Below are 15698 nucleotides of genomic sequence, written 5' to 3'. Positions count from 1 at the left end.
TTTTGCACAGTATTCTACAATACAATGCAAATATTAGATATGAGTCATATAGGTTTTTACTCTAGACACAAAGCTAGTGCATCTGCTAGAAGCTTATGTGCATCTCATTTATGAATCTTGAATTTGTTTATGAATTTTGGTTTATGAATCTTGGTTATATACATTAGATGGGAATGCTAACAATCTGTTGAGCTTCATCTGACAGTGTTAAATCAATGAGTTCAATAATTTTGGCTATTAACATATGACTACTGAACTGTCAACTAAGAGGATTCTGTAAAACTGTCATAAATTCTAAGATCCAGAAATATTTGTTAAGTCATAGTTTAACTCAAAAGTCATAGGAGCATATGGGGTTGAAGCACTGAAGACAGAAATTACACTCATAGAATTAGAGTGCAGGTTCACAAACAGCCTTGGAGCAGAGACAGTCAGGGCAGGAAGGAGCCAGAACTTACAGGATGAGGTTTGAGACGGTTAGAGAAGAGTCAAAACACAGAACTCAGATCTGGATCAAAAAAAAAAAAAGGAAAAGGTTTGTTGTGTCAGTATGAAATTAACTTACTTTGGAGTGATAACTCTGGTAAACACCCCTCTTCTACAGAAAACCATTAGTAGGGAGGAGGAGGATGCTCAGACTACGTCCTCTTCAATCATGTTCTTGATGATTAAATATTAATTGGTATTTCTGACTAATAAATAAGCTAAGTAACTGGCTTGTGCTAAGGGGTTGACAATATAAGCCTGAAACACATTTCTCACGTACGGACACAGTCTATGCTCCAAAGCTTGAACATATGATGGTAAGAAACGTCAAAATTGGGAAATAATTCCCACTTTGATTTGCCTTTGATCAGACAGGAGAAGAAAAAAAACACAATACAGATAAACAATAAAAAAGATCGAACATTTGGGAAATAGAGCCTATGATAAAAGAGTAAAGAAATTTGAATTACTTAGTTTAAAGCAAAGAAAGAGTAATTAAAGCTTTTAACAATAAAAAGTACTGAAAAGCATAATCACTGGAAGCAAAGCAAAGAGAAAATGGGTAAAATTCCCTGGAGATATACAATTATATACCAAGATTCTTATGGACAAATGTAAGGTATTTAAACAGATAGAAAGAAAGATTCTGACTCATGAATGCTTAGACAAAGGTAACATAACTGCTTTCAGGAGGACAATCGGGTGTGACAGGACCAGCTATGACAACCCAAGCAGGCTGCCTGAGAGGTCCAGAGAACATAATAATACAGAATAGTACTGACAACGATGAGAAGGTAGACATTTGATATACAAATCTCCTGATGGCCCTGTGAATAGTGGCTATCAGTGAGAAAAGGGAACTGGAAAGGAGAAAGACTAATCAGCAGCTATGAGTAAAAGCCTTGTTCAGTTTCTTTTCGGAAGTAAAACTGTGCAGAGAGGAGCCAACATATTAATTAATGTTTCTAGTAAACTCATTTGGAAGCCAGTGAGTTTGAGATTTGATCCAGACTCAAGCCAGTCTCAAATCTTGAATGTAAAGTGTGAGTTCCAAACAGAATTGGAGAATAAGGGGGAAAAATGGCATTAAGCATTTATCAAATATAATTTTTAAAAAGTAGATACTGTAGGATGAATCAAAATGGTATCCTCTTAAGAATTATCAACTATTATACAACTCAAAAAAGTCACAAAAGTGCTTAGAATGTGCAGTCTGAACATTTTTAGAAGGAATGAACATAGTTAAGGTCAAAGAAAACTGACCAAGTAGCGGCTACAGGCTAAATCCTGTTAAGTTCTTGAAAAAGCATGTCCTCATTGTGATGTCTGGAATCTGCTTAAATACAATCCAGAAAGAAAACAGGGGAGTTAAGTAGGGGAAGATAAAATAAGACTGCATCAAATTTGATAACTGTTAAAAAAAGTTTAGTGATGAGAATATGGATGTGTGTTATAGTATTCTGTTTTTATTTAAAATTTCCATGATTTTTTAAATTATTTACTCTATGTAATGTGAGAGACAGTGGGATGTATTTGTGTACTTGTGAGTGTATGTGGGTTTACTCTATATAGAACAGAAAGGACTCCCATGTAACCTTCCAAATGGGACCAATAAAGGTCCATCAACTATAAAAACCCTGCATGAAAGAAGTAACACATTAGATAAACTGGAAACATTAACAAGGAGATACAGTTTCAGAGGAGCAGGAAAAATATAAGGAGTGGGGGGAGCAGGAAACAAATGGCAGGAAAACCTCAAGCAGAGGCAGGAAAGGTATTTTTTTGAGCACTGACTGTGTTGTAAGACTTGATGTTTGGAATTTTACATCATGATCTCATATAATCCTCACAGCAAATTTGTAATGTGGATGCTATTAATATTATCCTCAACTTAAGATAAGGCAATAGGACTTTCTTGGTGGTCCAGTGGTTAAGACTGCACTTCTAACGCAGGGGGCATGGGTTCAATCCCTGGTCAAGGAATTAACATCCCATATACTGCACAGCGCAGGCAATAAAAACTCACAAAGGTCAATCATGCAGATACTAAATGACAGAAATAAGACTGAAAGCCTTTTCTCCAAACTTAGTGTCTCTGCTCTATACCATATTGCTATTTCCCAAGAAGCTACATAAAACATACAACAAAATAAATAACTTTGAGATGCACTGAGTCTGCATGCCATAACTAAAGATTCTACGTGCTGCTGGTTTTGAGTCGGGTCCGAAAACAAAGAACAAATCTATTGATACAAATCTACTGCTCTAAAAATTTCTTCAGGTTCTCCTATCATACAGAATGAAGTCAGTCAGAAAGAGAAAGATAGATATCGTATTCTAACACATATGTACGGAATCTAGAAAAATGGTACTGAAGAATTTATTTACAGGGCAGCAATGGAAAAACAGACACAGAGAACAGACTTATGGACATGGGGAGAGGGGAGGAGAGGGTGAGATGTATGGAAAGAGTAACATGGAAACTTATATTATGACTGAAGTGAGTTAGCAGCAGCAGCAGCAGCAGCAGCAGCATATTACCATATATAAAATAGACAGCCAACGGGAATTTGCTGTATGGCTCAGGAAACTCAAATAGGGGCTCTGTATCAACCTAGAGATGTGGGATGGGGAGGGAAATGGGAGGGAGATTTAAAAGGGAGGATATATGTATACCTGTGGCTGATTCATGTTGAGGTTTGACAGAAAACAACATTCTGTAAAGCAATTATCCTTCAGTTAAAAAATAAATTATTAAAAAAAAGTAAAGAAACATAAAGTTTTAATTAAAAAAAAACTTATTCAGTTTCTCTTCACTCCCATCATTCCAACTTACAAAGTAAGTCTAGGTATTAAAATTGTTTTGCTTTTGTTTCTGTTTTAGAATTTTAGGAGAATAAAAATCAGCTGAGAAAGAAGGTAAGAATAGCAAAGACAAAGAAACACTAAGAGCCAAAATACACAGATGGTCTCCAACCTACAATTTTTCAACTTTCAACAGGGCAGAAAAGCAATAGGCATTCAAAAGAAACTATACTCTGAATTTTTTTCTTATTTTGATCTTCTCCTGGGTGAGTGATAGGAGGTGCAATACTCTCATAACGCTGGGTGCAACAGCAGCCAGTTTAGTCAGCCACGTTCGTGATCATGAGAGTGAACAGCCCTTAAGCATACAAACATTCTGTCCCCAGACAACCATCTGGTTTTCACTTTCTGTACAGTATTCAATAAACTACATGAGCTATTCAACACTCTATTATAAAACAAGGCTTAGTTTTAGATGATTTTGCCCAACTACAGGCTAGCATAAGTGTTCTGAGTGCATACAAAGCAGGCTAGGCTACTAAGTTATGATGTCCGGCAGGTTAAGTGTATTTAAATACATTTTCACCTTATGATATTTTTTTAGTTCACGATGGGTTTATCAGGACATAACCCCATTATAAATCAAGGAAGATCCACATACTATTATCTGTAAAACAGAAATCCAGGTCAAACTAGTTTACCTTTATAAGGAGAGCAAAATTACTCCGCAGACAATTAGTCACACCATTTTCGTACAATTTTTTCCTCATGTGGTTTTCGCTCACGTTCCCACTATCAGACTGATACCTTAATAATGACTTCAGCATGGTTTCAAAAGGGTCCACTGAAACAGACATGATTAAACATTTCTAAGTCAGAGTAATCACTCAAAAAAAAAAAAAAAACCTCCAGCAAAAGAACAAAGATCAGAAAGGTATGGGACTATAGCAGAGAGGCCAGGAACTTTTTTTCCATAACTCCCTTGTCTTTTCTAAATGTGAACAGTTCAAGAGACAATAAAAATTGCCAACAAAACAATCTGGTAAATTGGGAATTCCACAGTAAACCATTAATACTCAAATAAATTTTCTACTGCATGACAGCATGTATCTTTGTAAAAGAACTCACTCCACCAATTTTAAGACAAAATTGATGTTGTATGTGTAATTGTCGAGTATTACAGTTAAAACTATTTAGCTGAGTCCAAAACCTTTTCTTTTCTCCTTTACTCACTTTTATGTGTTTCTTCAATGACTATACTGTTTTCACACACACACAAATACACTGTCATTTTAAACAATTAAAACAACACAGTAAGATACTAAGAAAATAAATTCATCTAAATCTCACCACACAAGAGATACTCACTGTTAAATATTTGAGGTTTTTGTTTTGTTTTTAACAGCTGTTAACATTTTTTTTTACCAGTGAAAGACAGAAAAATCTGTCAGATTTTACAAAGAACTACAGTCCCTTCTTTCAGAGTACATCTCTCAGTTTACTCTTCTAATCATTCAAATACCATTTACAAGCTCCCAACTCACCACCACTGGACTATAAATTCCACAGGAGCAGAGGCCATGTCTGGTTTTACTCATCTTTGTATTTTCTAACAGAAACAGCCTTCCACATTGTGGAAACTTAATGATTAAGAGCACAGACTCAACCCAGACAGCCTAGCTTCATATCCCAGGCAAGAATACTGGAGTGGGTTGCCATTTTCTACTCCAGGGAATCTTCCTCATCCAGGAATCAAACCCACATCTCCTAAATTAGCAGGTGGATTCTTTACCACTGAGCCACCTGGGAAGCCCGAATGCTCTTACACCTTTACTCTTTCAGATGTACCCTTGAACTATTTTTTCAGGTTCAAAAAAAAAAATCCTATTGGCATTTGCACTGGGATTTTTTTCACATCTGTCTATAAATTGAAGGAAGAACACGATCATTTAAAAATACTGTGTCTTAAGTGAAGTGAGGTGATTAACATAAAGATTCAGCACAATGTCTGACATATAATACAAAGTATTTAATAAATGTTAGCTATTCCTAAGAGCAGTGTATGGACCTTCATTTACAGACATCTATTCTTAAAAGATAAGGATCAGCTAATTAGAAAGAAAATCAGGCTTACGTGTCTTATTGGGGTTGATATGCTGCTTTAGTACATCAACAGTGCCCAAACTAACCACAAGGCGCCTGCCAAACCAGAAAGAGACCACAGGCCCGTATCTCTCGTGCAGATTAACCAGGAACTCGTGCAAACTTCCACTGTTCACAATATCTGGAAGATTACCATCTCTGAAAAAACAGCAATATTTGACAAAATAATTTAATATGGAAGAAGCAGAAAAACAAAAATACTAGTTGAATCTGAATTAACTGTGTGAACAGATGAAAACAAAGATAAAAATCAAATTACTGCAAAATCCAAAACTCTATTATATTTGACTTCTCACTTTCAGTAGCCACATTTAGATATGCATTTGTCTGATATTTTGAGAATTCATAACACTTCACATCAACAAAGCTGCACAAGGAGCATCTGACTTAGACACTGGAAAAACGATCCAATTTTGCAGCACCTCATTCTGAGACAGCAGTGGATGCCACCACTGGCTATTAAATCACAGGCGAATTTAAATCAGCTATGGCAATTTTTTCTTATTCCATCTTAATTCTATCTTTCTATTTTCAACACTCTCTGGCTAGGGGAAGTGAAAGAAATTAAAGGCTTTGATTTATACAGGCTTCCTTTCATTTATTAACAAAGTTTAGGTGGTATGCCCAAATACAACTTTAAAGAAAACAAAGGGACTAAATAAACTGAGCAATCTAAAGATATGGTTTAGTTTTTATCCAAAAATTAAGAGCTGACTTTACCTGATTTAAAAAAGCCAAAAAACCAACTCACTTTTCTTCTGTTGGAGTAATGCCTGGAATTCCTGCAGCTTGTCTGGAAGCCTTAGAGAAAAAAATTTAAATAATTTAGTATAATGAATGATCATATATCCCATAAGTCACATGTGTTTTGCCAAGACATGTGCAGGACTTTAAATGATGGTTATTCAATTTGGTTGAATTTCAGAGATTATTTCTATATTAAAATAAAAAAACTGGATTCTTTGTACTGAAAAGAATTATCCTAATATTCCTCCCCTCTGTCAATTAAACTAAGGTGTCTGAAAAATTTAACATCCATTATATATCAATTAATATATAAAACTAAGTACATTTTTCTTTGTTCTGAGACTATAAATGGTCTCGTCTGGCTCGGCTTTCAAAAAATTTAATGTCATAATTATAATAGTGTCATTCCTAAAATAGTTCTCCTCTTTCAAGTCAAAGAATTTGTCAAAATACAAAGTGATATTCATCTTTTAGGGCTTCCCAGGTTAGTGTAGTCGTAAGGAATCCGCCGGGCTTCCCTTGTGGCTCAGCTGGTAAAGAATCTGCCTACAATGCAGAAGACCTGGGTTCAATCCCTGGGTTGGGAAGATCCCCTGGAGAAGGGAAAGACTACCCACTCCAGTATTTTGGCCTGGAGAATTCCATGGACTGTTTAGTCCATGAGGTTGCAAAGAGTCGGACACGACTGAGTGACTTTCACTTTCAAGGAATCCACCTGCCAACCCAGGAGACACAGGAGACTCAGGTTTGATCCCTGGGTTGGGAAGACCCCCTAGAGTAGGGAATAGCAAACCACTCCAGTATTCTTGCCTGGAAAATTCCATGGACAGAGGGGACTGGCAGGCTACAGTCACGGGGTCACAAAGAGTCGGGGTCTCCATGATTGCACAAGTAAGCTCACACACACATTTATCTTTTGGTTTAATGTAGTTATCATTATCAGAGTCATACAGTCAGAGAGACCACCTGGTATACAAATAAATAACAAAATAATTTATAGCAAATTGTTAAAGTGACAACCTCTGAAGAATGAACTATAAAAAAGTTGGGGGGAATTTTAATTTTTTTACAATTTTGTACTGGGTTTATGGTTACTGTATTTAGAGGTGAGCATTTTTATTTTAAAACAAGCATATCACTTTTAAAATAAGACTTCTTATAATTTTTAAATTAGCTAAATATCTATAGAAAAAATAATCTAAAATATTCAACTTTAGAATCAATTCTGAATTTTGTCTAATATTTTAAGTAGTTATTAATCATAGTTTGGCATTCTGCCCCTTTCTCCCCCTGCTGCTGCTAAGTCGCTTCAGTCGTGTCCGACTCTGTGCGACCCCAGAGACGGCAGCCCACCAGGCTCCCCTGTCCCTGGGATTCTCTAGGCAAGAATACTGGAGTGGGTTGCCACTTCCTTCTCCAATGCATAAAAGTGAAAAGTCAAAGTGAAGTCGCTCAGTCGTGTCTGACTCTTAGCGACCCCATGGACTGCAGCCTATCAGGCTCCTCCGTCCATGGGATTTTCCAGGCAAGAGTACTGGAGTGGTTAACATTATATAAATAAATATTTATTTGAACATTTAAAGTTTAAACTGTCTTCCATTACATATTCAGAATTGTATAATCATGTTCCTACCATAGGTTGTAAAACATCTAGGCTATTTCTTTCGTTTTCTCATTATTACAGGTAGTGCCATGAAAATCACCGTAAAACTTTACTTTTTCCTCCTTTGGATTATGTATGCCAAGAGATACACTAAGTTCAACAGTACTAACAAAGGAGTTTTACAGTTTCTACTACATACTACAAGAATACTATCTAGACAATAGTATGTGTAACTTGCATTTTAACTGATGACAACGAAACCTACAATGTAAGATTTTGTCCTACAGTCTCATCAACAATGGAAACTCGTCAAGTTTAATGTATAAAAAGTGGGGGAAAGAATGGAAGGAACTCCATAATAAAAGTCAGTGATACTAAAAACAACAACAAAAAAGACCCTACTTGTTATTTTCTAGGTTGAAGTTATTAATGACTGAAGCGAGGTTCCTGACTTCTCTTCAAATATGGTAGACTGACAACACTCATCAGTGATCTATTCCTGAAATCCCACAAAATGAAAGTGAAGAAATAAAAAAGGACAAAATAAGGATAAAGAGAATGGGAGAGGAAGCAACAGTGGATGAATAATCTGACCAGTTTTCTTGGAAGTGTTAGTTGTTGGAGCAGTGATTAGTTGACCTTGAGAGGCCTCCTCTGGGGTCTGCAAAGGAATCCTCCTTTGCAGGATCCTCCTTTGCTTCCCACAGGAAGCAATCATATTTGTACTTGTAACCACAAAGGCAGAGTAAGATGCAAGACTTTAACAATAAGCAAAAAGTCAGTATACAGATCCATTAGACATCATTCTTGTAACTGCCATCCTTCTGGAAAGATACCTTAAGATTCCAGATTCAGGAACAACAGGTTGGTGGGTGGCATCCCCAATAATCTTAAGCGAAAACTGTTTCCAACCTACAATTTTTTTTTTCCCAACCTACAATTTTATACCATGCCAAGCTATCATTCAAGTGTGAAGCTAGAAAAGATAAGATTTTCAAAAAAGCAAGATTTTGAAAAAATTTTCATGCACACTCCCTCAAGAAATTATGGAAAATGATGCACTGCAGCAAATAAAAGAATTTAAACAGAAAGAGAGAGAGACTCATGTAGCACCCAGGAAACAGGGTATAAAACAAAGGAAAAGAGAATATCAATTCTGAATTTTTTTCCCATAAAAATAAATACAAGCAGAGACATTACTTTACCAACAAAGGTCCATCTAGTCAAAGCTATGATTTTTCCAGTAGTCATGTATGGATGTGAGAGTTGGACGATAAAGAAAGCTGAGCACCGAAAAATTGATGCTTTTGAACTGTGGTGTTGGAAAAGACTCTTGAGAGTCCCTTGGACTGCAAGGAGATCCAACCAGTCCATCCTAAAGGAAATCAGTCCTGAATATTCATTGGAAGGACTGATGTTGAAGCTACAACTCCAATCCTTTGGCCACCTGATGCAAAGAAGTGACTCATTTGAAAAGACCCTGATGCTGGGAAAGATTGAAGGTAGGAGGAGAAGGGGACGACAGAAGACGAGATGGTTGGATGGCATCACTGATGCAATGGACATAAGTTTGAGTAAGTTCCGGGAGTTAGTGATGGACAGGGAAGCCTCGTATGCTGCAGTGCATGGGGTCAGAAAGAGTTGCACGTGACCAAGTGACTGAACTGAACTAATGTCTTTGAATATTTGAACAAGCTCACTGAAAAGAAATGCTGAGATATTTGCCCCAAACTACTGACAGGCACAAGTAAAGAACCTCTATGCAAATACTAAGTACAACTGCTCTTCTCCGCCCTAATCACAGGTCTACAGCTCCAACAGCAGGCATGCAGAGAGCCTCAGAACTCTGTGTGCTCTGGATAAATGGCTCCCACACCAGATTCCATGTTTCAACATGAGAAATGACGAGTGAGCCCCAAAATACCAGGCAAAACACTCCCCTGTGCTTCACTACATTCACAACTCTGAAACAGCTAAAATAATGAGATCAATCCCCACACCTGGCATGCCCCTTGCAGAACCCAGCAAAATTTTAATCTCTCTGATAATCACAGCCTCACCACTATCATCTTCCTTGAGACCATCCAGATTGTTATTATGACATTTTCCCTTACATACATTAGACACCACACTAAGCCCAAGACTACCATCCCCAGGTCTTCCTTCATCCCCTAGACTTTTTATTCCTACAGAAGTTTGTCTTCTTTCCTGATCCATCTGTCCCCAACTCAAAACCCCACCTGATCTCAGCCGTTCATTCCTATGGTTGCACTGGGCCTTGACATTATCAGTAACTTTACCATTCCTGGAGTTTTAACATCAAGCTTCCAAATCTCCAAGCACCTCCTATTTCTCCTTCTATTTTTAATATCTTGACTCCAAAAACTATTTTTACCCCAAACAGACTGTTAACCCACTTACTCCTATACTCATTTTCCAGCCATCCAGCTCAGATTCCATTGTCCCTTTTAATCAGTCTCTTGCCCTGTTTCCTTTTCTCAAAAGTACCTAGCAAAACACGAACCCTAATTAAATCCAACATTCTGTCAACTGCCCTGATGCCACATAGTTGAAGGAAAACAGCTGAGGAAAAACACAGCATGCTGCCTAGTCTTATTTTATTTTCATGAATTTCAAGTGAGTTGCCTGGAAATCTCCTTTCCCTCACTCTCCTGACCTAGAAGGCTATTTCTCAGAAAATAAAGACACACTGAAAGTTCCAGATTGGGTAGTTCTAACATTCCAATCAAATTCATTTACCAGCAAGAATATTTAAGGTGTTCTGTCAATATCAGTGATGTGTTTGCCATTATTCTGTTGCTTTACAACTTTTTCTACAAAACCACCTTGCTTTGTAGATGATTCCTCATCCATTAGTTTCTTTGTTTTCAGAAGCATCTTTTGAGGCTGAAGAAGGTAAGCAGAGAAGGAAAGGTCAGGAGGAGATTTAGAGATACAGCACTTGGCTGTATGCTCCTTCCACAACCCCTTTAGCATGTGAGGCCCAAGACGAACAAAACCCGGTCCGGACCTTAAGGACTTTAGATTTCAGGAATCAAAGTCGAAAGACAGACGGGAAAGCAGGCGACAAAAGAAACACTGGGGGAAAATCCTTGGGAATGGATAAAGGCGACGAGCAGCCTGGAGTTTCCTCTCAGACACGCTAGAAAATGGAAGTGGGGTGGGCACAGTTACTGCTCGAAAGCCACCGAAGCACTTCGGACCCGCCCTGCACAGCGGCGCGGCGAGGACAGGGAGGCCGGACCCACGAACCAGCCCTCAGGCCCCTGCGGCCGTGCCCGCTCCACCGAGCCTCCGTCCGTGCTTCTCTCGGCGTCCGAGGGTGGTCGAGCCTCCTGCCCCGCTCAGTCTTCAGCGCCAGCCGCGCGCGCCCGCTAGGGGTCACGTGCTCCGGGAGCGGGGCAGGGCGGGAGCGGGAGCTGGAGCCCTCCCCCGGGGCCCGTTCCCTGCGCCCGCTGCGGGCTGCGCGACGTGGATGCGGGCGGCGGCCAGAGCCCGTGAGGGCCGGGACGGCGGTTACCGGGTAGAGGTAGAGCACCGCTCCCACCAACGCCAGCAGGAAGGTAACAGCGAAGATCGCGAAGTCCAACATGGTGCCTCCGCCCGGGAACCACGTCTCAGTTCCGCGCTCCGCTGCAGCGTCCCAGCCTGGCGGCACCCGAGGGACAGAGGGGTGGGCCGGGGCGCCCGCGGGACTTGCGAGCGAATAGGTCGCCCGGGCGTGGCCTGGGTCGCTGTGGGCGTGGCCTGGGTCGCTGGGGGCGTGCCGTGGTCACCCCTGCGGTCGGGCGGCGAGAAACAGCGAGACCCGAGGCGGGATTCCGGCGGATTCGACTTCGAACACGCCCACGACTCCCGGACCGAGTTGCTGAAGAAAGAGGGACCCCGCCTTCTAGAAAACGTTAGAAATTATCGTCCTAACCAAGTGTTTTCCAAGTGGGTTTAAAATACATATATCAAAATAAAAATAGCTCAAGTTAATCATTGTTGTTGCACGTCTGGATGTTCTACCACAGTCTAGTGATTTTTTAATCAAATATATGGACACATAATTCACAATTATTATGTATTTACTTCATGAAATATGTGTCTTCCCTTTATTTCAGCATGATCTCTATATTTTTATGATCAAGATTTTGACATCATTTGTCTTCTGTTGGCAGAAATGCCAAATTATCCTGTTCCCAGTCATTGTGGTCCTTGAAAAGATTTTTTTGATAGACTATTTTAAAACAACCTTTTCAGGTTCATTGAGTCATATAATTAATATATGGGATAGTTTTAATACTTTCAAATTGAAGAAATTTCGCTCTGTTAGCAAAATTCCAGGCAGTAGAAACTGGAATTATCAATAAAAATTTATAGTTAATATTTAGCTTCAGAAATGAACTGACTTTTATCTATGGTGTTCAACTGTAATGGAGTTGTTACATATGGTACCATTGTTATTACAGCAAATATTGTAAAAGTTTAAATTTATGGTAACAACTGTATCATTTTTGATTCTCACCATCTCTTAAAGTGAAAGTGAAGTCGCTCAGTCTTGTCCGACTCTTTGCAACCCCATTGACTGTAGCCCACCAGCCTCCTCCGTCCATGGGATTCTCCAGGCAAGAATACTGGAGTGGGTTGCCGTTTCCTTCTCCAGAGAATCTTCCCGACCCAGGGATCGAACCCAGGTCTCCCGCATTGCGGGCAGACACTTTAACCTCTGAGGCACGAGGGCAGCCCTCACCATCTCTTAAAGCAACAACTAAATCTGTAGGGTAGTGTAAAGAATTGGTATCACACTTTACATCATATCTCCTGCTGCTGCTAAGTCGCTTCAGTCGTGTCCAACTCTGTGCGACCCCACTGACAGCGGCCCACCAGGCTCCCCCGTCCCTGGGATTCTCCAGGCAAGAACACTGGAGTGGGTTGCCATTTCCTTCTCCAATGCATGAAAGGGAAAAGTGAAAGTGAAGTCGTTCAGTCGAGTCCAACTCTTCGAGACCCCATGGACTGCAGCCCACCAAGCTCCTCCGTCCATGGAATTTTCCAGGCAAGAGTACTGGAGTGGGGTGCCATTGCCTTCTCCAACATCATATCTAGACCTACATATATTATTTTAAAAGGAATTTAATATGGAAAACTGTTCCTAAGCTGACAGTTGCAACCACCATGTTTGCCACAATAATTGTCAAGTGCTTCCAGTCCATTAATGGAACCCTAATGTTTTTCCCTGGTGGCTCAGACAGTAAAGCGTCTGTCTACAATGCGGGAGGCCTGGGTTCAATCCCTGGCTTGGGAAGATCCCCTGGAGAAGGAAATGGCAATCCACTCCAGTACTATTGCCTGGAAAATCCCATGGACAGAGGAGCCTGGTAGGCTACAGTCCATGGGGTCGCAAAGAGTCGGACACGACTGAGCGATTTCACTTTCACTTTTCGATGTTTTTTAATTAGGCAAAAATCTATTTGTTTATTCTGAGAACAAAGATTGCTAATTTATTTTTATCGACTTGCTCAAATACTGTTTGCACTGTTATAGTCTCCTCCAACTTTAAAGCGTAACCTATAAACCCTTACAGCACTTAGATGCAGTCCCATTTTATTTAAAAGATATAGAACATGAGATATGAAGTATTTCCCTAGAGCCTGAGCAGTGTTAGCTATGAGGGTGGATATTAAAAGTTCAGTTGACCACAAAATCCTGATTAACCACTAAATCCTGACTGAATGCCAAATACTGATTTGCCCATGTGGGCATAAAAATTTGACCATTTTTATGGATTTGTGATATGTGGGTTTCTCTCGAGCATGGGGCCCAGGGCAGGGGCCTCTCTTGCTCTGTTTTATAGGTAGTACTATCCGTATAAAAGGAGACTTCTGATTAGATTGGCCAACAGGAAATAGTAGCTTAGGATGAAAGGAAAGTCTGGATATTCATTCTCCTGGTTTTCATGCTGTGGACTCACTGTTGAGTGCAGCTTCTGTCATAAGGCCCCCACACAGATACCCTTTCTAGGAGCTGGAACTCACTTCAGGCTTGGGGTTAATGACAGCTCACCACTGTTGCTAGTCTTGGGGCACTGAAACCCTGTGGTTTCCTTAAACCCTTCCCACATCTTTGTAAGTTTCCATTCTTGAACTCTTTTAATTTCAGCATGCCATCTGTTTCCTGTTGGGACTCTGATCCACATGGTAATTATCATCATCAAATTTGCCTATTTGGTGGGTGCAAATATTTTTTCTCAATTCTAATGAATAAGGGTAATCAGATACAGTTTGCCTTTAACTGGAAGAGAGAGTATTACACCTTCAGTGTAATACACCTGGACATTGTCATTTCTCCTCTGTGATGTGAGCACATATACCTCTAACTTGTTTGTAATGGTATTCCACACAATATCTTGTCTGTCCATAGTATGTCTGATGACATACTATTGAGACCTGGTGAGCATAAAGTAGAAATTCCTAGATGCCTTAAAAAAAAATACATGCCAGAAAGTCAAAGAGAAATCTCAAAAATTATTTAGGAGTCTGGCATAGTGATAAAGTGCCTACAGGTTGAGTGGCAGGAGTACTTGCATATTGTAACAGCAGTCTGAGATGGCGTTTAAAATGCTGGATATTTAGTGGGGATTAATACATGCGAAGGATGAAACCTGGATTGGGCAGAGGAAGTGGAATTATGATGCAGCCCCCATAACTCCTAAACCAACCTAGTGGGGAGTTTGGGATGAGAATTACAACGATAATTGGGCTTTACTGGGCCTTTTTTCTATGTACCCACGTTACTCTCTTCCTGAGAAAAAACTTGGAAATTAGCCTCTGTGGTTTTTCCGAGGGCCACAATTGATACTTACAATCTTCTTTCTCCTCTATCCATACTGGAATCTCTACTCACCAAGTCTTGAGGCTTGCTTAGTCAGCCTGGAAGAATGAATGAATGATACTGAACTGCCCGAGTCCCTGGTGATCATGTACTTCTCAGACTATGGTTTCTCTATCTACAGACACATTTGGGCAAAGAAGTACAAAGTAGTGCCCAAGGAGATCGCCTGGGTTCTACACTATTACATATTCCATTATGTAGTGGCAGCTATCCCTCTCCCTAATTATCCGGGTCAATTACCCCTCACATCAGCTAGCTATTCTGATGCTTTATCAGCATGCAGCTTGTGGGTAATGGACAAGTGATCCTGTTGTCATGGGCTCCCTCCAGCATTTATTTCCTATAAAGTGGGTCCTATGATCTAAGGTCATGTTATGTGGAATTCACTGCCAATGGATTAATACTCCGCTGTCCTTAAGGTAATAGTGCTGGCTAAGGCCCTGCAGACATAAAAGGCAAACCATGTACATAAAATACATGTCTATTCCTATAAGAATGGGCTTCTAGCCCTTCCAGAATGGAAGGGGCGCAAAATACATAACTTGCCAGTATGTGGCCCATTGAGGAATGAGGAATGCTTGGGCACTAAGCATTTATCTTCATTGTTAGTAATCTGGACATTCATTGGTGGCAACAGCTAGGTCAGCCTTGAGAAGTGGAGGGTTCATCCTATTAAGCCCATGGAGTCTCCATTTCTGCCATTGTGGCCACTTTGTTCATGTAATTCCCCATTGTACCGGCCCTAGAGTGGCCAATGCAGGGGCCACCTGACATGACCTGAATTGCTTGTTTGATCCACTTGATTGCTTAATGCCTCTTTCATGGTGGATGCTCCCGATGAGTGCTAATATTTGACTCAAAGATTTTCATGCTTCTTTCCTAATCCCATATGTCCATGTACACACTTGTATCTGACACCTTCATGTCCCCAGTCTTAAAAATCTTTTTCCATTTATGCCTCTCATCAGCTGGCCAGGTCTTTCATCATGGCCCATGA

At 40.0% G+C, this 15698-nt stretch overlaps 1 protein-coding gene across 2 annotated transcripts in view; it reads right to left on the bottom strand.

The window, feature by feature from the left end:
- The window catches only part of LOC133227553 (cytochrome P450 20A1), a 44124-nt gene extending 32584 nt beyond the window's left edge, over positions 1–11540 (bottom strand). The window contains exons 1-4 of one of the 2 annotated variants that reach the window (XM_061382156.1): positions 11346–11540; positions 6206–6255; positions 5426–5592; positions 3993–4135 (exon numbers count right to left, since the gene is read on the bottom strand). In XM_061382156.1, coding sequence (XP_061238140.1) covers positions 3993–4135; positions 5426–5592; positions 6206–6255; positions 11346–11417 — 432 coding nt within the window. In that variant the 5' untranslated portion in view covers positions 11418–11540. Of the gene's footprint in view, positions 1–3992; positions 4136–5425; positions 5593–6205; positions 6256–10650; positions 11132–11345 lie in introns of those variants that run through there. The other variant, XM_061382162.1, reaches the window with a different exon arrangement.
- Between the last annotated feature and the right edge of the window lie 4158 nt (positions 11541–15698).

Source organism: Bos javanicus, chromosome 2 (assembly GCF_032452875.1).
Source record: "Bos javanicus breed banteng chromosome 2, ARS-OSU_banteng_1.0, whole genome shotgun sequence".
Taxonomy (NCBI): domain Eukaryota; kingdom Metazoa; phylum Chordata; class Mammalia; order Artiodactyla; family Bovidae; genus Bos; species Bos javanicus.
The sequence above is the reverse complement of the archived record's forward strand: the minus strand, read 5'-3'. Positions and strand labels throughout refer to the sequence as shown.